The sequence below is a fragment of the Tiliqua scincoides genome, chromosome 3, assembly GCF_035046505.1.
Source record: "Tiliqua scincoides isolate rTilSci1 chromosome 3, rTilSci1.hap2, whole genome shotgun sequence".
Taxonomy (NCBI): Eukaryota; Metazoa; Chordata; class Lepidosauria; order Squamata; family Scincidae; genus Tiliqua; species Tiliqua scincoides.
The window spans coordinates 215,324,212-215,345,205 of record NC_089823.1 but is presented as its reverse complement, the minus strand read 5'-3'; the positions used below and the strand labels follow the sequence as shown (position 1 = coordinate 215,345,205).

General features: G+C 43.0%; 1 protein-coding gene and 1 pseudogene across 19 annotated transcripts in view; both read right to left on the bottom strand.

Annotated features, from left to right (window-relative positions):
* Positions 1-20,994, bottom strand: part of MBNL1 (muscleblind like splicing regulator 1) — a 188,473-nt gene that overhangs the window by 9,049 nt on the left and 158,430 nt on the right. For 8 of the 19 annotated variants that reach the window (XM_066618779.1, XM_066618764.1, XM_066618769.1 and 5 more), the window contains 6 exons: positions 13,308-13,565; positions 12,322-12,432; positions 11,234-11,287; positions 10,186-10,339; positions 6,623-6,658; positions 5,774-5,868 (listed from right to left, as the gene is read on the bottom strand). In XM_066618779.1, the coding sequence (XP_066474876.1) occupies positions 5,774-5,868; positions 6,623-6,658; positions 10,186-10,339; positions 11,234-11,287; positions 12,322-12,432; positions 13,308-13,565 (708 nt within the window). The remainder of the gene's footprint in view (positions 1-5,773; positions 5,869-6,622; positions 6,659-10,185; positions 10,340-11,233; positions 11,288-12,321; positions 12,433-13,307; positions 13,566-20,994) is intronic. The other 11 variants (XM_066618784.1, XM_066618767.1, XM_066618783.1 and 8 more) reach the window with 5 other exon arrangements.
* Positions 4,638-4,754, bottom strand: LOC136646151 (5S ribosomal RNA; annotated as a pseudogene).

Genomic DNA, 20,994 nt, shown 5'->3' with positions numbered 1-20,994 from the left:
GCCAGTGAATATGAAGGGCCAGATCTTTAGACCTTCTGCATGCATGCACATTGCGTTCTGTGGCATTACATCACGTCAGCATTGCTTACATACTATATATATATATATACATATATTGCTTATATATGTATATACTGAGGCTTGGCTGCAGAACTTGACTGGAGTGCATTATGAAGATCCAGAAAGGATACGCATGAAATGGTTCAGATTGAACAACAAAAAGAATGCCTAGAATCTGGGTTAGGCAAGTACATGGGGTCTTAAAAATACAGAAAAGTTACAGAGTCATTTGAGGGAGTAGAGGAGGATTTGCCAGCAGTTTGCATTAGTGATTCCCAGGATAGAGGTGGACGATTGAAGAAAAAACCACTTTAAGATGATTCAACTAGCTGGTTCATACTAATTCTTGTACGACTTTTCTGATTCACAGCTCAGAATTTCTTTTATTATGTATCAATAATCATCAAACGAGTGTTTAGGACCACTACAGAAGTGGCAATGTGTGGGCCCTCCGTGTATGCAACTGATGGCAGCTCTGTTTTTGTTCCTAGCATACAAAGAAAGTGAAGTGTGACGATATACAACATGCCCTTCAGTGGCACTGTTATGCAGGAGGCATGATGAATGTGAACACTCGATAACTCGCACGTGGCTATGAACTCCCTTTGTGTGGTGGAAAGCATCAGTTAGAAGAAGAAATCGCAGCTGCCAGATCCAGGGCAAATACAAAGAGCTGCCCTGTACAGTGGTCTGTATCTTCCGGCAACAGAAGTTGAGTGTGCAATTTCAGTGTCAGCAATTGCCTAATTAGGATAGGGTCATCACCAGCTATTCTGTCACTGATTTGGAGTTGAGATTAGGGTAATGATTCCTGATAACTCCAGTGCCTAAGGGCCAAACTGAATGTTAGTAGGAGGGAAATATGAGCTTTACCCTATTCAGGGGAAAAGAATGCCACAAGTTGGTTTGTTTGAGGAAATAACCAGAGGCTGTCAGAGGGACTAAGCATCTCTCCTACACATTGGGCCTCCCCTCTATGTTCATTAACTTGGGAAATGGAGCCACACATCGAGAAAATATCTACTGTAGTGCTAATGCAATGTGTAAATATATACCACTGCAACCCTTCCCTCCTTACAGCCCAGTCCTATCTGGGATTTACTTTGATGGATCTCGTGACCCATCAGTGTACAACTGGGCCGTCTGTTGTACAAACTGCTCCAACAATGGGGAGCTCCCTATTGAAGGTGCAGGATCCAGAAAGTCCCATACTGGCAGCAGTGGCAACTGAACCAGCACTGGAGCAGGTCAGTCAGTGGCGGCGAGTGTGGGCAGTTCAGGATGGAGAGCAGGCCAGGCCCAGGGCAGTTCAGGGGCACAAAGGGGAGGATCCATACACACCAAGATCCTGCCCCCCCATTCCAGGTCCAGACCTGTCCCCCAGGAGTCTCCCTGGATGTATGCTAGCAAAAGAGCAGTCATAGAACTGAAGAGACCCATTGGCCTATGGGTAGGTAAATAAAAAAATTTACACTCCATCTGTGGTGCTGCATTGCCTGACAGCCCAATCCTAACCACACTTTCCTGGGAGTAAGCCCCATTGACTCTAATGGGACGTACTTCTGAGTAGACATGCATAGGATTGGGCTGTCAGTTGGCAGGGGATAGGATCGGGCTGTTATAAATCCAATTCAAAAGTGTTGGTAACAACCTTTAAAACTCTGGACTCCCTGAATCCATCATACCTTAGGGCAGTGTTTCTCAAACTGTGGGTCAAGACCCACTAGGTGGGTCACGAGCCAGTTTCAGGTGGGTACCCATTCATTTCAATATTTTATTTTTAATTTATTAGATTTGATGCTACAAATCTACATGTAGCAGAAATGTTACAGACCTGTACTTTTAGCAAGCTACTATGTTTATTCTTTTAACAATGATAGTCAATGGGACTTAATCCTGGATAGGATTGCAGCCTAGGATTGCTAAAAATTTCCTGCTTGATGATGTCACTTCCGGTCATGACATCACTTCTGGTGGGTCCTGACAGATTCTCATTCTAAAAAGTGGGTCCCAGTGCTAAATGTGTGAGAACCACTGCTTTAGGGAATGTGTCTCGCTATGTGAGCCTAACTATCAGTTAAGATGCCCTGTTCTGAACTCTATCTTTGAAGAAGGTTTGTCTAGTAGAGTTAGGAGTTTTTTTTCAGCCATTAACCCCTTTTTGTGAAAGGCCCCTCACAGTGATGACTGGATACTCCTAGAGTCAAAGAAAAATTAAGATCCAAGTGCGTGGCACATTGGTGTGCCGAAAGTGGTCCACAGGTGTGCTGCAGGAATGTGAGGGAAGATAATTTATTAGTAGGGCCTAATGTGGGGAATGTGAGCACCCACCCACCCCCACACACACACACTGGCAGCAGGGTGTGCTTTGTCAGTTGTCAAAAACCTGATGGTGTGCCTTGACAATTTTAGTGCCTTGTCAGAGTGCTGCGAGATGAAAAAGGTTGAAAATCGCTGCTCTGTCAAAACCCACCTAGGTTTACCAGGTTTTTTTAAAAAGGAGATTTAGAAAGAAATAATTATTAATTAATTATTTATAAGTAATAATAACCAGAAAAAGACTCTCAGATATTTATCTCCCTATATGTACACAAGATTGCAAACTGCAGGGAGCACTTTGCAGGGTAATTAGCAGCTACAGTATCTGATTTTTTTAAAGGGCTTGAGGCAATTAGTTATCCATCACCCTTTGGTGACCCACCAAAAATCAGATTGCAACCCACCAGTGGGTCCTGACCCACAGTTTGGGAACTACTGCCCTAGACATATGGGATATACACAGAGTAAATAACTATGGACACAACCAAATAGACTTACTGACTGTCGGGGCCCCTCCCAGATGCCCTGACCCCCGACTTACCCTGGAGCAGGCACCCCATGCCCAGGGTGGGGAGGCTTCACTGCCCTTGAAGGGGGCAAAGCAGGTTGGCTCAGCCCAACCAGCCAGAGGGAGCTGGCAGGGCAAACAATGAACACTACAGGAAACAAGCCAGGAACAGGAAAGGCCTTTTCTGCCCCACCTGGAGGAAGGGGAGGGGCCAAAGGGGGCGGGCTTGCTCCATAAAACAGGAAGGCCAGGGATGAGAGGCAGTCAGTGTGAAGCAGGGAGCTGTGAGGTAAACTGCTCCTAGGCCAGGTTGGCAGCTCTGCTAGGGAGGAGGACAAGGGTGCTGGAACCCCCTCCCCCTGCAGCTAATCTGTGGCCTCCCTGGGGGTGGAACAAGCCTGCTCCAGGCCCCTCCAGGGGTGGGCCCCTACACTGACATTTAGGGAACAATCCTAACCCCTTATGTCAGTACTTTCCAGCAATGGGGCATGTGCTGCATTCTGCAGTTGGGTGTCACTCATGGAGGCCTCCTCAAAGTAAGGGAATGTTTGTTCCCTTACCTCAGAGTAAGGGAGTACCTCCCTTACCTCCCGGATTGGCCTTTTCAGCCACACTAGACACTGTGCCAGAACCACCTTTCAGAGCGCGATACCATAGTCTTTCGAGACTGAAGGTTGCCAATACTAGTACCTCAGAGCTGCTAAGGGTTAGGATTGCACCCTTAGTCACATTGCCACATCCTGCATCATTGTCAGACAAATATAAAGGTGCACCTATTCTGCAAAGGGCATATAAGTGAACGTGCATGCTTCTGGCATGGCACTTGCCTTCTCTCTTCCCAACATCCACCACCTGCTTTCAATTTAGGGTTATAGGCAGTTTTCTGCAATCCCAAGGTGTACCTGACCTTCCCCACTCTCCAACCTTCCACAACTTAGCACCACCGCCACCACCATGCTGGAGTAACCCAGTTCAATGAGGGTAGACTGGCTGAGAGACATGTTTTGGAGGTGGAAGCAAAGGGCCTGTCCACCAAGAACGCAGGAAGTAACTCTTCTACCACTTATAATGTTCAGGCATGAGGAGAGCAGTGACAGGCAGCATTTTATCCATCACTACAGCTTCAGAATGGCCAGCCTTGCGATGATTCTCTAGCTACACACTTGTCCTCACTGCTCTGCACACAGTCATCCGTGTAGCAATAGCAATGGTATGGTTTTGTCTCCCCTGCATTCCATACCGAGCCAGAAAGGTGAGAGAAACTGGGAAATACTTAATGTGTTTAGGGACAAAGTGAAAGCGGGTTTATATCTATATTCTTATAGGGTGATCTTTTAGTCTCTGACTATGTTAATAGACATATTATTCAGCTAAACAAGACAAGAAGTAATGGGAATGTAAGGCAGTACAATCAATGCCATCATTATGCTGCATTCTCCCTGAGCTCTGCTGTGTAGAGTTCCTGTGTAGAGATTGATGGTGTGATGACAAAGCATGTTGTAGCAGAAGTCCCTTAGGGCTCCAAAAGGCTCTTAGGGCTCCAAAGATTAGGGTTTTTTTTTTTTTTAGATACATGGGGAAATTTTCACATCTCTTTGGAGTTAGTTTTCAATACCTCAATAAAAGTCTATACTTTTAAATGTTATAGATTGTTTCTGACCTGATACCAGAGGTGGGTCATGAGCTTTTGAAGCGGCCATGTGCTGCAGCCCCTGGTTGGCAACCTTCAGTCTCGAAAGACTATGGTATAAGCCTACAGCACCCGCTATTCCCAGGCAGTCTCCCATCCAAGTACTAACCAGGCCTGACCCTGCTTAGCTTCCGAGATCAGACGAGATCAGGCATGTGCAGGGTAACAGTTGCAGCCCCTAAAGCAACCCAATAACTGCTATTATTTTGAGTCTGCCACCAAAATGATGGCAGTGCCAGAGATCTTCTGTCACTGCTGGCTACCTCTGGAAGCAAAGCGGTGGGGACATAGAGTGGCTGGGGGTGGGCGGAATGGACCAGGGAGGGGGAGGAACAGAGGAATTTCTGGGCAGGGAGGAGGGTGTGCGAAAGGCAGAATGGTACAGGGTGCATCTTGGCCATAACACTGTACACTGGATCCTGACCCCAACCATTCCTTGTCCTCTTCCCTCACCCTTACAGCCCAATCCTATCCACACTTTCCTGGGAGTAAGCCCCATTGACTCTAATGGGACTTACTTCTGAGTAGACCTGCATAGGATTGGGCTGTTACTCTGATTTGCACCAGCAAATGAGCTGGAGCAGATTCAAGGAGACCCATTCAGAGGGAAGCTTTATTCGTGCTTGTTACAAAGCACTACATTGCTGTTTGTTGTAAATATTTCTTCAGACGAAGGAGCAATTGTGACAGCAGTCTAAAGCTTAAATGCAGTTTTGTTTGCAGGCTGTCAAATCAAGATACTCCCTGACTGATTTGCGAATTGAGACAAAAACTTAAAAGTCATGTTTCAGCCATTATAGCTGTGATCATCTAATCCTTGCCTGCTTTGTTCTTTAACCAAAGCCTGTGCAATTCCCCATGAAAAGCAAAACAAAACAGCAGCTTTGGATTCTGAGTGTTATATTTCCCTATTACTATTCTTAAAAAGATGGGGGTGGCAGTGGGTGAGAAAGCGATATGACTTGTCATATGTTGAGTGATTCAGGAAGGGACTGTGTCCAATTTTCTAGGACCAGAAATGGAGCTGCAGTACTTTCCTGAGCATGGACAAAGGGCTAGTAAAGCTATGCCATAGGTCTTAAGAGGATGTGTAGGCCAACAAGAGGGACAAACGAAAACAAAAACAAATCCCCATGCTCCTTCAAAGCCCCATTTCTGAGTTATGTTTTAAGAAACAAAGCTGTAAATTAGCAAACCTGGTTGGCGGTGGCTGTTGCAGCGAAGGGCACGCTTGTGGCGGATGTTGTTGCCGCAGACACAGTGGCGGGCGTAGCGCCGTGCACCATGGGAACTTTTCGGAAGGAAAATCATATAAGCAAACATACAGAAGAGTGTAGCAGTATGGGAAACCATGGCAACAGGTGGTTGAGTCATCGAGTATGGTGTTTATTATCAGCAGATAAGCCATGTGACGAGACATCACCACCAGCAAGTGACATGCAATCACAGCGCAAAGCGGGAAAACATTCCAGTGAGCGAGGGAGGGGGATGAAAGACGAGGGGGGAAGGGGGAAGAGGGAGGGAAAAAAATGCTTGTTACCATCAAATCAAGGGAATTGATATCATCACGTTTCATTATTTCCATTTTTATTCACTAAACAAACTGAAAACAGCCCTTATTGTTACCATATTACAATGATTGCACACCGCCACCCATTCCACTATGGATAACATTATAACTAGCTGGCACAAAATTCTATGTCTGTATTATTTTCATGAAGCACATCACTAAATGTTTTCTTTAAAATGCAAAACAGTTTCTAAAAAACTGGAACTCAGAGTCCAGTCAAAATCCACCAAAGCTGACAAGAGGGAACAGAATGTATAATAGACAAACTTGATATGCTAAAAAGTAAATGACTTCTAGGTTGTCTGTGTCAATTAAATAAAGCAAATGCATTTAATTGACCAAGTGTTAGTACAGGGGTAAAGGGGGAGAATGGGTTGGCATAATAGCTATTATGTTAAAACCCAGCAGTGGATTTTGAGAGTCTGTGAGCTGCTGAACAGCTTTAAGATAATCAAGAAACAAAGCTGGCACCTACCAACACTTGTAGCGGGTGTCATGCACAATATTGAGCCTGCCCATCATGCATTGCAACAGGAAGGTGGATTTGCAAAGGGAAAAGAATTAAAACAACCCATCACAAGTGTAATTAGGAACATCTCATTTGACAAAGAAGAAAAAATTGGTTATTATGGAAACAGTGGCATCATGTAACCATCAGCACAGTCAAACCAAATAGCACAGTGGTGGTCGATTAGAACTAGTCTGACAAGAGCAAGGCAGGGTAAAAGCAGACTGTACTGTGTGCTGGTATTTTCTTTTTCGTAATTAAAATGAGCTAGGCTGCAATCCGAACCAACGTTCCAGCACTGACATAAGGCCAATGCAACTCCAACGTAAGGGAACAAACATTCCCTTACCTTGAGGAGGCCTCCGTTACTGTCCCTTAACTGCAGGATGCAGCACATGCCCCACTGGCACAGCTACGCCAATGCTGGAAAGTTGATTAGGACTGCATCCCTATGCAGGAAGCAAAATGTGTGTTTCAACAGCATGAGAATAAACTTCTGTTGTCTGTGTTGCTTTTGTTTATATAACAAACTCAGTAGTGTCTAGTATCCAGTCTTCCATGGTTTCAGGCGGGAGTCTTTCCCAGTCCTGTTTGGAAATGCCAAGAAGGGTGATGGGGATTATTATTGTTAAGAATACTTCTATACCACTTTTAATCAAAAGCTGATTAAACCTGGGACCTTCTGCATGCAAAGTATGGACTCTGGTACTAAGCTACTGTCCTTCTCATTGAATGTAAAATATAGATTCAAAACCAACTTTCTGTTAAAAAAAAATCACATATTTTAAAAACAATTGGTAATGGGCTATGAGATTATGATCCCCCATAAAGATATTGAGCATTTGGATTTTAAAGGTTTAATCAGGTTTAATGTATTGGCTGGTGACATTGCACAAACAAGGTATGCTGCACCACCCTAATTACTCAGAGGCTCATGCAGAAAACCTGAGGATCAGGGTGGGTGAGTCTAGGGATGTTGCTATGTCTCTGACTGTACATTTTTTAATTATATTAAGTTCCATGCATACCAAAACTGCATGATAATGAAGAGTCATACTAATGACATTAAATTAGCTTTTAGGCATGCATAAGGTGGGATATTCCTGATTGTTTTTATCTGGCCTGTTGCTTGATTGTGTATTACATGTCTGTTGTGTATTGCTTTTTTACTTACCACCACCTATGTAGTAGTAGTAGTAGTAGTAGTAGTAGTAGTAGTAGTAGTAGTAGTAATAATAATAATAATAATAATAATAATAATAATAATAATAATAATAATAGTTTGCTGTGCTGGCCTTTAAATTATGTCTTAGATTTTAACTGTTTATTTTTTTAATCTTACATTGTATTAAGTATTTATCAAGTATTGTAAGCTGCCTTGAGCTTTTGGAAAGGCGGGGTATAAATGTTCTAAATAAATAAATAATCTATGTTGTTTCCTAGTCTATAGGTAGATTTTGCCTTCGATAGACTTGGGGGGGGGGAAGCAGTGTGGTTCAACAGTCAAACCATAAGCAGCAATGCTGAGCAGAAGACAATTGTAGGAGATATCTAATTGAGGCATGAGCTATTTTGCACCTCTAACCCTACAGCTGTGGTATCAGTATAAAGGAACTGTGACATTAACAACTGGGAGATGGGACCATATTTTGGGATTAAAAAACACTGGACAAAGGCTGAAATTCTATACAAACTTTCCTGGGCGTAAGCCCCATCAAGCACTGGGACTTACTTCTGAGTAGACATGCATAAGATTCTGCTGAAAATAAAGCTTTTATCTTATTAGTACAGGTTGGCCCTTGGCATCCATGGGGGTTCTGTTCTTGGAAGGAGGCTGAAAACCACGAATAATGAAATCTGTAGTCTGACCTATGTTATGAGGTCTCCAAATGCCTGCCAGAGCCTTCTACCAGGCACTTTCAGTTTTCACTAAACCGGGAGTGCCTGCCTGAAGCTCCAACAGGTCTTCTGAGGTTGTGCACAGAGGCTTTGGCAGGCCTTCTGAGGCAGAAGTACTTGCTAGAAGTCTCTTGGAGGCCCCTTCCAAAGTGGCTTTGGAACCAATGTTGGATCAAATTCATGGCTTGCAAATCCATGGATTAGGAGGACCTACTGTAGTAGTACATGTTCTCTTAGAGTTAATTTTCATTTTATTATCCCATTTTATTGCCTTCCTTGATATTTTAAACCAACACACACTTTTTGCACAGGGATTGCAGCAAATGAACATAAGACAGCAATGAAAATCTATGGTGCAATAACTTGCAGATATGAAAAAGACACAATGATGTAGGACCCCTTTGTTGACCAAAATTTTTTTTTAAAAAAGAAAGCTCATGACTACAATTTTCACCTTGACTTCATTGTAAAATGAGGAAATTTATGAATCCAAATGTTACCTTTCAGCTCAAGGTAAAGTTGGGAACTATTTTATTTGTTAGAAAACTACTTAGGCCAGATCATTTGAAATTGGTAATAGGGTCATTCACTGCCAAAGAAATAAGATCATAATAGAATCTGTTTCTGTGGCTACTGAAATCAAAGAGAGATTTTGCTATTGTTTTTCACTGAGCAGAATGGTTCTATTACAGAGGTTGATGTCTCTTTTACAATCAAATACTCACCTTTTTTTAACATATGATAATTTGAAGTATGATGTTTTGCTGAAAAAGCCAATCCTATTCAAATCTTTACATAACCATACTGCAGGGGTGTCAAACATCAGACTCATGGGCTGAATAAGCCCCCCAGAAGCAATTTATCTGGCCCGTTAAAACGGGGTTCTCCCAGAGTGATAATTGGGTGCTCTCATATGTTGTAAATATGACCAAGATTTGCACATTTTCTCTTCTGTCATTTGCATCTAATGAGTTTCTAGGTGAGAACAAAGTGCTGATTTCTGGCCATCATCTGCTTTATGATGTCACTTTCTGCTGAATAATATCACTTTTAGTCCTCAGCAGCAGGTACCATGAATGCTAACTTTGGCCCTCTGTATGAAATGAGTTTGACAACCCTGATGTACTGAATAAAGTTAGTGTCGCCCTTTGCAACCAGTTTGCAACAAGTCATGCTTGAGGCACATAATAAGCTAAGTAGCTTTTGCATGTAGAATGATATACAAGAATGATCTGATAAACCCATTAGCGGCAAAGGGGTCTTACAGCAATTTTAAAAAAAATAAAACCTTACAAACCAGCGTGACAGGTGTGAAATGAAGGATTAGACAAGAGGAACAGGGGAGAAGACTTCAAATGCTGCTTTGAAATATAAGATTGCACACCGTGGAGATGCAGATTGTCATATTAGATTGGAAAGCACCCGACACCTTGCTTCCAAGACAGACACGTGCAGTATCTGCAGTTGAGCAGCAAAGACTGTCTTCCTTTCCTGCTCCAGAAGGGCCAACCCTACGAGACCTCTCTTGCTCAACTTCAAAAACAAACAGCTCAGATGTCTGCCTGAGACACAGCAAGTTCTTACAACCTCACCTGTGTCTGGCTCAAAGGGGAAAGCAGAGCAGCACTTACCTGGTGGGAGAAAGGCTGTATGCTGTTGCAACTGCATGTTTGCAAGAGCCTGCTGGTATTGGAAGATACCAGTGTTAAAGACTGCGGTGGCACCATTGGTTTTTTCAAGCGCAGGCCTCTTTGGTAATGGGGGAAGTACAGCTTGAGGAATTCCCTAGTGGGGGAAGAGTATAAGATAGCCCGGTTGCAAAAAGGGGAAGGGATGGGGAGGGAGAGAAAAGAGAAACAGAAAGATCAGTAGAAGGCACGGCAGTCAAACACAACCATCTTTCTTTCTTTTGTTATCCTTGAGCAAGCAAGCAGCGAAGCGGACTTAAATATTCAAGGAAAGGGTGAGGCTGAAGCTTCAAAATATTACTTTTGCCTTCAACTAGGGCACCATAGGGTAACTGTGCTGGAGGTCTATGTGCTAGCATATTTCACTGAATAAAGCTTCACGTTTTTAGTAAGGAAGCAGCGGTACCAAGGGAGAAAAAATAAAGAAAGCTGCACTGCTAGCTCCATGAGGATTGACAAGTAAAAGCAATGTTAAAAAGAAACCTTACAGAGCAAATGAAACAGGTTAATATAATATTAAACATTTACTTCCACCTCCCCCCTTCCAAAAAAGTCTAACTACGCATGCAAAAAAACGTACCGTATCATGCTGGTACTTTTAACATTGCATTACAAATGTTAAATCTACATAAGAATATTATTAAGCCATGCCAACCAAACAGATACAAATATATATGTAATATATATTATATACATTAAAAAAAAACTCCTTTTATAGAATTTCCCATCTTACATCATTCAGAAACTTCTACAAAGTGGTTAAACTGAATGTGGGGTCCTACATCTTAGGGATGCTGGCTGGAAAACAAATGCGCTTGTAAATGGAACAATTTTCCCGTTAAGTGGATCAGGAAACCACACTCAGTTTTCCATTGAGCTTACATTACTTTATAACAGGAAATAAGGATAATTTACTTATAGAATTTAACAAAAAAAAATTGTATCTATAATAAAGCTACATGCCAAGCTAAAAGGTGAAAGGTCATAGTACCAGGTCAAAGGTTGCCTCGAGGGGTCGCTTCAGTGATTTGACAGCCGACTGAGTCTTAATTAGCAGGCAGCGAGCACATGATGGCAATGGGCCAGTGGGGTTCAAGCGCATTAACATAAACAGCAAGCAGAGGTGCATCATGGGGGCAGCAGTGCATTTTGGGTAGGTGAGAAAAAAACAAATAAAAAACAAATCATCGGAATGCCATATACAACGAATAACAAGACTAAGCATGCACAATAAAGGCACTACCGAGTTGTTATTGGGAGGATACACCTCTATGTAGTTAATTACAAACAAGATATTCTAATGGGGGAAGGGAAAGAGTGAAAGAAAGAGAAAGAGTGAGACAGAGAGTCTGCCTTCTGTATTTTTGCTCAAGTGCCCATAAACACAGAAGAGAGCATCTCCCCTGTTGTCCACTACTGTGCTATGAATATCACACAACAATGTTTCACATGAAGTAGTATTTTAATGGTCAAATCATGTAGTTATGTAAAAAAAATATATATAGGACAACATTAACAGCTAAGCAAAGAACAAGGAAGGGGCCCATTAAAATAGCTACACATTAACACCCCCAATCACATTTTAACCACATGTTCCCTAAGACCTCCCAATGTCCTGCATTTTTGCTACTCCATGTCACAGTCCACTTCCCCGTTGTGCAATTATTCATTACACCATTGTCATATTTAAGTGAATCAAGAACCAGAACTGTGTCACTCCCTCAAATAATGTGATAGTCAAATTGCTGGAGATGTCTGCTCCTAAGTAGTTCCAGAAGTTATTTCGACCCCTCACCCCAATTCAATTAGATATTTTAAAGTTACTGCAAAACCCCATATGTGGAAAGGAGGCCTAAGAACAGAACAAGTCTAATGCAAATATAATACTAAGAGGTACATTTTACGATTAGCAGAAATATACATGTGCATACATGTTTGTCAGAGTATGTCCAAATAAGGGCTTTTCTCATTGCACTGAACAGTATGAGCCTTTGCCCATTTTCCACCGATATTTTAGCTCCACCTGTCAGGTTTGGGTGATGTAAGCCCCTCCCCTCATAGTAAATGTTGAATTCGTACCATTGTGCCTGCACACCTATTGGCAGCCTTCTCAATCTGATCCCCCAGAGTTAGAGAGGAATCTTGAAATGGGTTTGGGTCCTGGAAGCATGAATCAGCCTGTTTTAACTGCTGCTAGAAGAAATCAGGAGACAGCTTTAACAAGGCAAATGGGTGCACAGGCAGAAAGATGAAAAATGAAGAAGAAAAGGAGGTGCAATGAGCAGGAAATGAGACAGTGGGACATTTCTGCCCAGACCAACTATGCAATTGCAACCAGTGCTTGTGCCAGGTTGATGGGCACTTTAGGGCAAAGCCCTGCACTGGGCCCGTCATGCTGCTCCCTGTCCACCCCCTGGTGGTGCATTGAGCACTACTGCTGCTTCTGGTATAAGAGGGCTCAGGGGTCGGCCTGGTTGGGTGGGTCGGTTGGGGACCATTGGTCTGTGTCCGACCTGGCCAACTCCTGGTTCCACTCCTACTTGGATCCCTTTAAAGAGGTGCCACCTTTTCCCATAAAACCAAAAATGGAGCCCAGGAAATGAAAGGTCATGACACCCAGTGAGGAGCCCATTAACTCCTCATGCAATTCTTATGTAGCAGGTATAGTGAAACAACTCACAGGCTAAACCCATCCTGACAAGCACATACATGCATATCAAAAACTAAGAATTGGTAGCTGTCAATGTATACGTGAAGCAGCATACTCAATGCACAACTCTCAGTATATTCACAGACTAATGATATGTTCATTTGAGCATGTACATATATGCACAGGTCACACGTACACAGACCAACCCTACACAATTTTGCAGAATGTTTTTTGGGAGAACCTGAAACTACTTAAGAGCAGCTTTGCATCACATGCTTAGAAGCTTACTGAAATACATAGGGATGGGATACCTGAACAAACTCATTGTAAGCAAGGAGAGTTCATATAGTTATATTTTTCTGTGGCTGACAATGTTACAACTCTGCAAGATTTATTTTATTTTATCTGGACTCACCATGGCTGCTGCAGTAGCTGCTGCCTGAGCAGCTGCTGCTTGGTTGACCTGGTACTGGGCAGCTTTGATCTTAGCTTGCAGGTGTGCAGGCGGGTGAAAATATTTGCACTTTTCCCTTGAGCATCTCCCTTTGATGTAATCCATGCAGACGGTAACGGTGTTGTCGTTGGTATCAATCATTGCACTGTCGGCAGGGTGAGCAAACCGGCAATCATTTTCTCCCCTGTTACAATTGCCACGCTGGTACTCTCGACACACCTGCAGCAGAATTCAAATGCAAGCAATGTTATTTTGACTTCAGAAGATGAAATTGAATGAAATGAAGGTGGAAAACACTTTGCAAATGATCTCAGAAGGGATCAAGGCAATTGCATTTGACCCATTAGGTGGTGTTTTATGATTCAACTGCCTCTTGCATTGTTTGACAGGCTGTTGAATCCTATGCCTTCCTAATAGTGCCAGATCAGAAACAGAGGTCTCACTGCTGCAAACCACTCCACAGAATCTCAGCTTGATTCTTCCATGATGATACAATGAGTCAGATTGCAATATTTTAATTTTCACTTAAGGGTGAATTTGTTAATCAGCTGAAGGCCAATGTGCTTTTTTGATTTATGTGGGCTATAATCTTCCCGAATGTAGAAGCAACAGGAAACTCTTTACTGCAGTTTCCAGTTCAGTAAATTCATTTCCTTTAGCTTTCAAACATGTACTGTTTACACACGTATTTTATTCAATATTAGCTACGTCAGAGATGCAACACAGATGAGTGTAATTTATGAAACCTGCCCTTTCATCATTTCACCACAAGGGGGGGCGCAAATCCACATCATGCTTTTCAGTGCGCTCCTTCCCTAGCTATACAGTGTCATTCATTGTACTAGGATTTCACATTACTTTTCCCTTATTAGTTGAAGCTTTAGTAAAAAATAATAAAAGAGAACCAAAAGAAAAATGCAATGTAAAGACCTATTATTTTGCAATTGCCCCAATGATCGTGTGACTGTGAATTTTGATAGATTTTGAAATGAAGGGTAAACAATCACTACAGGGCATCACAATCATAAGCATAACCGTTTCATCTCCTACATTGGTTTAAAGGTCAATGGATGCCTAAGGCACAGGTGCCTAGGTACACATCATCATCTCGTTTCAAATGCTACCAAATATTTAAAAAAGAATTACTTTGAAATCATGCAAGGTACATAAAGCATATCTTATTCTTTCCCTTTAAAGCTGTGTAAAGAAATGTTATGGGAAAAACAGTCCCCCAAAGATTAAATTGGAGTTGAATGAACAGTTTAAAACAGTGGTACTCAAACTGGTGGGTCGCAACCCACAAGTTCGTGTAAAAGGTTCCCTGTCCCTTTAAGAAGGCAGTGACAAAAGTTGTTTGCGCTCAGTTTTTTCTCAACATTCCAAGCCTCGGGGAGCCCTGTGGAGGGCTGCAGAGGGTCCCCGAACCTTCTGGAGCATGTTGCAGCCCTGAGTAAAAGCAACCCCCTTGCCTCCCCTTAGCTACACGAATCTGGGGACTGAGTCGATGCTCTCGCCCCTCCCCTGTAAAGACTTACTTCAGGAGTAAATCTCCCCAAAAGTTTGAGAATCACTGATTTAAAAGCCTTGTCCCTCCCTTCCTCTATTTATGCACCCACATGAAGAAGAAAGAACGCATAACCCATGTGTACCTCCCCTATAAAAATCCAGTTCTTTCTCTTACTTCAATTTAATTTATTCATGCGCAGACTTTTGGTTTCCCCAGTGGCCCCTCATACCATGGGTACATGGTGGAAGGAACAAAGTGCTCTTCAACCTATGGGAATCCTTTGAGCAGAGGCACTGCACTCACAGCTAAGTGGGTAGCAAATTTTCAATTTGTTTAACGTCATCCTAATTTCTTTCTACTTCAGAAAGTTTATGGGTTATGCTTACTTACTAAAGGTAAACTGTGACAAAGTTTTGGAATTGCTTGCCATTTCCATAAGGATCTCACACTGGACAAAAACAGGCTAGTATGTGCTGCAGAAGACATGGTCCCATTTTGCTTTATATGCGGCAGTTATGAAACTGATGGCACCACTATGAGCTCTGTAAGGGTACCCAGAACTCTGTTAGCATAATGTAAATGTTAACAGCAGCAAACATGTCCATGCCACAGCAATGTCAAAGCAGGGTCAGCAGAAGGTTGATGGAATCACTATGCTCTGAAATGTGGTTGTGTGGAATACATTAAAAGGGACTTTCTTTTTTCTAGAAAGTGTGGTTAATGGTTATGGGTTTTGAACTAGATACATGTTCAAATCTTCACTTAGCCATGAAGCTCACTGGGTGAACCAGCTGCTAACGCTAACTCACAGGGCTGCTGCATAGACAAAATAGGGGATGATGAGAAAGACCGTTTTATGCCATGTTGAGCAAATTGGAGGAAGGCCAGAATTAAAAAACAAAAAACTCAAGATCAGAATAATAAGATAAGAAACAAAGACAGCAATACAAATATGTCAGTTTAGTGTTGCCCGGAGAATAGATAGTGGGACTTTGATCTGACAAGTGCAATTGCAATGTCTGCCAAGGGCTCACCATAAATATTTGGGGACATCACTACCAATTAGACTCAGTTCCCACTTGTGAAATGGGAATAAGAGTGACCCACCTCACCGGGCCGAGAGAGTGAAGAAGCCTGTAAAGTGGTGTGCAACTGTTCCATGCTATCTAAATATTAGCAGTAATATGACTGGAGGGCTGGGAGGAGAAGCAGATCCCAGAAGAATAGCTGCTGCTGTCTATTTATAGTGAGAAAGAGTTTTATGGCTGTTGAACCGTCAGTGAGCACTGATTCATAATGAAAACAAAAGTTTTGAAAGGCTGGAGCAGCCTGGCTTAAAAACAGCGGCGCTGACTTCCAAAGATGTTGCAAGAAATCCCCCTAGAAGGACAAAAAAGCACATTTAAGTGGTTGACTAACCATCGTTTTGTCTTCAGGAGCTGCAAAAAGTGACAGCAGCCCAGATAGAATCCCATTTGCCCACTTAACACACAGCAGAGCAGGAGTCCCACTTCCTGGTGAAAGCGCCTGGAACTTGGCAAAACAAATAGCAGCAGATCGAAAATTGCCCAATTAGTCTGGAAAAGGAAAACGACCTCCAGCCATCTCTCTTGTCTCGCCTCCTCCTTGCTGTGCTTTTCTTCACTCTAATCAATACAGCCGTCACTTCACAGGCCCAGCTCACAGTTACTCTTCTTCCAGAATCCAATCAGCAATGCTTGGAAACACTAAGCTTTTCAAAGGAGGGATGCAGCAAAAAACCAGGCTAAACCCATTTCAAATCATATCTTTGAAAGGGCATGACCTTCCAATGCTGCCCTTGGCCCATTTGTTTGTGAGTGGAAAGAGCAACAGTGAATTGGACACTTCTCCTTAGGGAGAAATTGAAAGGCAGCCCAATCCAACACCGCCCCAGCTTTGGTGCTGTGCCCATAGCATCGGCGCTGGGTGTCAAAAATGTGCTGTAAAGAGTAAGTGGCACCGGCAGTGTGAAGGGCCCCCCTTGCTGCTTGCCCAAGCAAGCCCTTGGGTTCTCCTGAGTCATTCCAGCCCGCCCCTGAGCACACATCCTCCAAAATCAGAGTAAAAGTTCTTTATTGTAACTGAGGTTAGTACCTTAAGTAGCTGCCACCCAACACAGTGGGCTTCTCAAGGGCAACTACAGATGTCAGTACAAACGTAGCTACAGGAAAATAAGAAAGCTAACTGGTTCTACTCTACTCACATGCCTATATACACTTACATGATCTTTCCTTCCAGATGTTCAGAGAAGCAGAGTTTACCCTTGGCATGCGCCAACCCCAAGGGGACCCAGAGCAAAGACCCAGCCCAGCTTTATGGCACAGCCCACCAATCATAATTCCCCAATTTTGCCGAGTCATGCTCGCCTCGCTTATGCTGTTCAACCAATCATACACCCGGGCCCGCTTTTGCCATTGAGCCAATCAGAACCCCTGCAAGTACTTCTCTTCCATGTCGTGATCTCATCAGATGCACATGTGTTTTATCTCCTGGCCCTGGTGCTATCCTCCTTGTTCCCCAGGCTATCTGGCCTTCAGGAGTTCTTCTACTTTCCCCTTCAAAGTTCACTCTTCCTCCCCCTTCCTGTTGATTAACACCTTCTCCACTCCATCACTCTGCCTGACTATGCAGTTCCAACTTCAAAAGACATAGCTTCCTTTCCCATGTCCTCCCTCTATATTAAGTACTCTCCCTCAGTTACCTTAACCTAACCTACCCCATTACCCTCTTATATATTGAATAATTCCTTATAATTCTATTTACCCCTTAAAACCCCATACACCTCCTTCACAGTCAGGGAGGCCTATGCTGCCCTGTTGATGCTGCCATTGGATGCCCAGGTGTTGGCAAAGCCAAGGTAGGAGCAATGTAGGAGCTTGGAGAAGGTGGCAGGAGAGTGTGGGGAGAGTAGAACAGGGGTGAGACAGACCCGGGAGAGGGGGTGTGATCAGCAGAGGCCTCCTCCACAGAATCTTATCTCCTCTCTCAGGCTCGAAAGCCTGACACAGGGCTTCTCAAGTCTGTGCCTGCAAAATAGTTGACACAGCTTAGAGAAACCCTACTGAGCAGGCTTGGGCTTTACTTGGGTAAAGGGACAAATGTCTCCTTACTTTGAGAAGACTTGCAGCCTGTCTAGCATAGGATGCAGAGGCTGCCATTTGGTGCTGGTGCTCCTGTGCTGGATAGGATTGGGTCCTAATTTATTAACTTTGTCATACTCCAGTGTTAAGGAGTGCCACATTCTTACACTTACATAATCATACGGAAGGGCTGGAAGCTGGACAGGAATGGCATATGGTTGTATCCAACAAGGGTTTTGTTAGATTCTTACATTTACATCCTCCTATTGATGACACATTTATATTATTTCATTTATACCACTTCTCCCTCTAATATCCCGTTCAAAATCAAGTGCCCTGGGATTTCTGATTTGGATGTGTCCTGCACTTTGTCCATGACATGCTGTAACCTGCTGTAACCATGACACGGTTTCTTCAGGACTAGCTGCTGGAAGACGAGTGGTGACTAGTTGGCATCTAGAAGACAAGTTGGCAACCTTCTGTCTCAAAAGACTATGGTATAAGCCTACAGCACCCATGTGACTACATAAATAGCTTATGCAATGTCATAGCCAATCCCTATTAAGTGAGGGGAAAGTTTCAGTAAGGCAGAGGTGACCAGAATGAGAGGTAGCTCTTGCTCATACTGGTCAACAAGCCTACTCTGAAAGCTTTCATAAACTTTCTCACTCTGCACTATTGTGGCTAAGAAGCTTCTACATATAATCACCTCTGTGTAATTCTTCTTTTGGCCAGAGTGGAGCAGTGATGCATAAGACATTCCTTAGGCTCCAGCTGTAGGTTCTGTTGCTCACATGTGAATAGACTATGAAGGCTTTAGTGATTTAAACCACTAAAGCCTTCATAGTCTATTCACATGTGAGCAACAGAACCTACAGCTAGAGCTAAGGAATGTCTTATGCATCACTGCTCCACTCTGGCCAAAAGATAATGATCTGATACAAGGGCATGGGTAAACCTCACAGATAAAACACATTGAGATAGCACAGATAACAGAGAAAGAGCCATCCTTCCATTTCCCCTTGCAAGCAGCCAATTTCCCTTTACAATTCACAAGTAACAAGGTGCTATTTTAGAAACCTCCTTCAGGAGTTTTCAAGGAACAGAAAGCTTTCTGATATAAGTGACTTTTACAAAGTCCAGCTCTCTCCAAGGGCTATTTAAGAAATGTGACATGTACAGTTTGCCTTGATGTCTAGAGTGCCACCATTGCTTTCAGTCACTGTGGCTTGAAATGATAAAATCACAGCAAAGTTTAAAGAGGCGAGCAGTGTGTTTAAAAAATTGAAAGAACAAAGAAAATAAAGGTTTCCCATTACTGTCCCTCTGTGCACATTTAGGGGCCAATCCTATCCAACTTTCCAGTGCTGATGCAGCTGCAATGCAGTTCCAAAGAAAGGGAACAAATATTTCCTTACTAAAAGAAGGCTTCTGTGACTGCCCCCCCATAGGATGCAGTCCGTGCCCCATTGGCATGGCTGCATCACCATTGGAAACTTGCATAGGATTGGGTCCTTAACCACCATTTGTTTTCCTTAAGCATAATGTCTGAACCCTTGAACTATGGTGAAAGCCTCAAACCAGGCTGTGAAACCATAGTTTGAAGTGTTTTTTCAAACCGTAGTTGGCAGTAACCATGGTTAAACCTACAGAGAACATCCCACCCCCCTCTCTAACAGTAGCACTAGACAGTTGAAATGAGTGACCTTTGCCTGCCTTAGATTATGTAACAAATAACCTGAGTTTCTTTCCAAAAAATTGGAAAAAACTAAGAACATTTTACAAGTCAAACATAATGTGCAAGGGCAATTGGGGGGGGGGGGGAGAAATGACAAATATATTTGGAACCTTACCTTAGGGTTCAGACAACAAACTATCATTAGTGCTAACCATGATTAAGCATTATTCCTGCACTGGGCCTGTGTCTAACTTCTTTTTGTATTTCACTTTACATTCTTTTTTTAACAGAAAGGTGCAATGCAAAGACTGCAAAGATTACAATGAAGAAGACTGCATCAAGTAACTCAGTTTTGTGCAATAACAAGCTTTAGCACAAGGCTGGCACTTGGCCTGCTTTGCCACTGATGTGATAAGATGCTGAAAGACCCTGTCAAACACCTTCAGATAAGGCAGTGTTCAGGGCAAAGGAGAATAACTGTTATACTGGAGAAAACATTTGTTAGGGATGTACCAAAAGCTGTTAAGTAACAAATATGAGACCTCAGACAGAATTCCACCAATAAGTACAGAATGGGAATGTGAAAGTGTGCGGATGATTGTTCATCCAGAGGTAATTAAACTATTAATGATGCTCTGTTCATGACATATTGGATGCCATCTTCATACTGCTATGTCTTGGGTCAGTGTGCTTAATAGCAAGCAGGCTGGATGAGAGAGCTCCTTTTAGAGTTAAATAGCAAGTGGCAGGTAGTGAAATGGGTCAAAACCACAACAGGAGAGGAGGGGCTTTAGCAGTTTGCCCATGTTGCAATTTTGGGTCCAATCATGACCCACCCCATGCTATTGAAATAAATAAATAAATAAAACAGCATAGTTTTTACTAACATTACTATATGCAGGAAAGCCTCTATCCATTGAGCAACCTCCTGATACAATCTACTCTATTACTATTATGACTACTGCCCTTGGAAAGCTAGCCGTTGGCAAGCAAGCAAGAAGCAAGCAAGCAAACTTCAGTTGGTTTTTAACTTCCAATGTAGGTTTGCCCCATTTCACACATCCCATACGCTATTTAAATTGAAAACACACACCCCCAAACCTGGCCAAGTTGTGTGATTAAGCGCACATCTGGCTAAGCCCCTAGAGTGCTCCAGACCGCAGGCTACAGGGCCTGGGACAGGAATCCTTATTTCTGCCCAGGCATTAATACTTACCATGCATGGTGGATCTTTAATATACCCATTTTCCTGATGAAGGTCAATGTCAGAGATCTATGCAGAATAATATCCTGCCTTTTTCCCCATCATGGAAGTCAGGGTGGCACAGAGGGAACTGCTCGATAGCCACCCATCTAGGAACT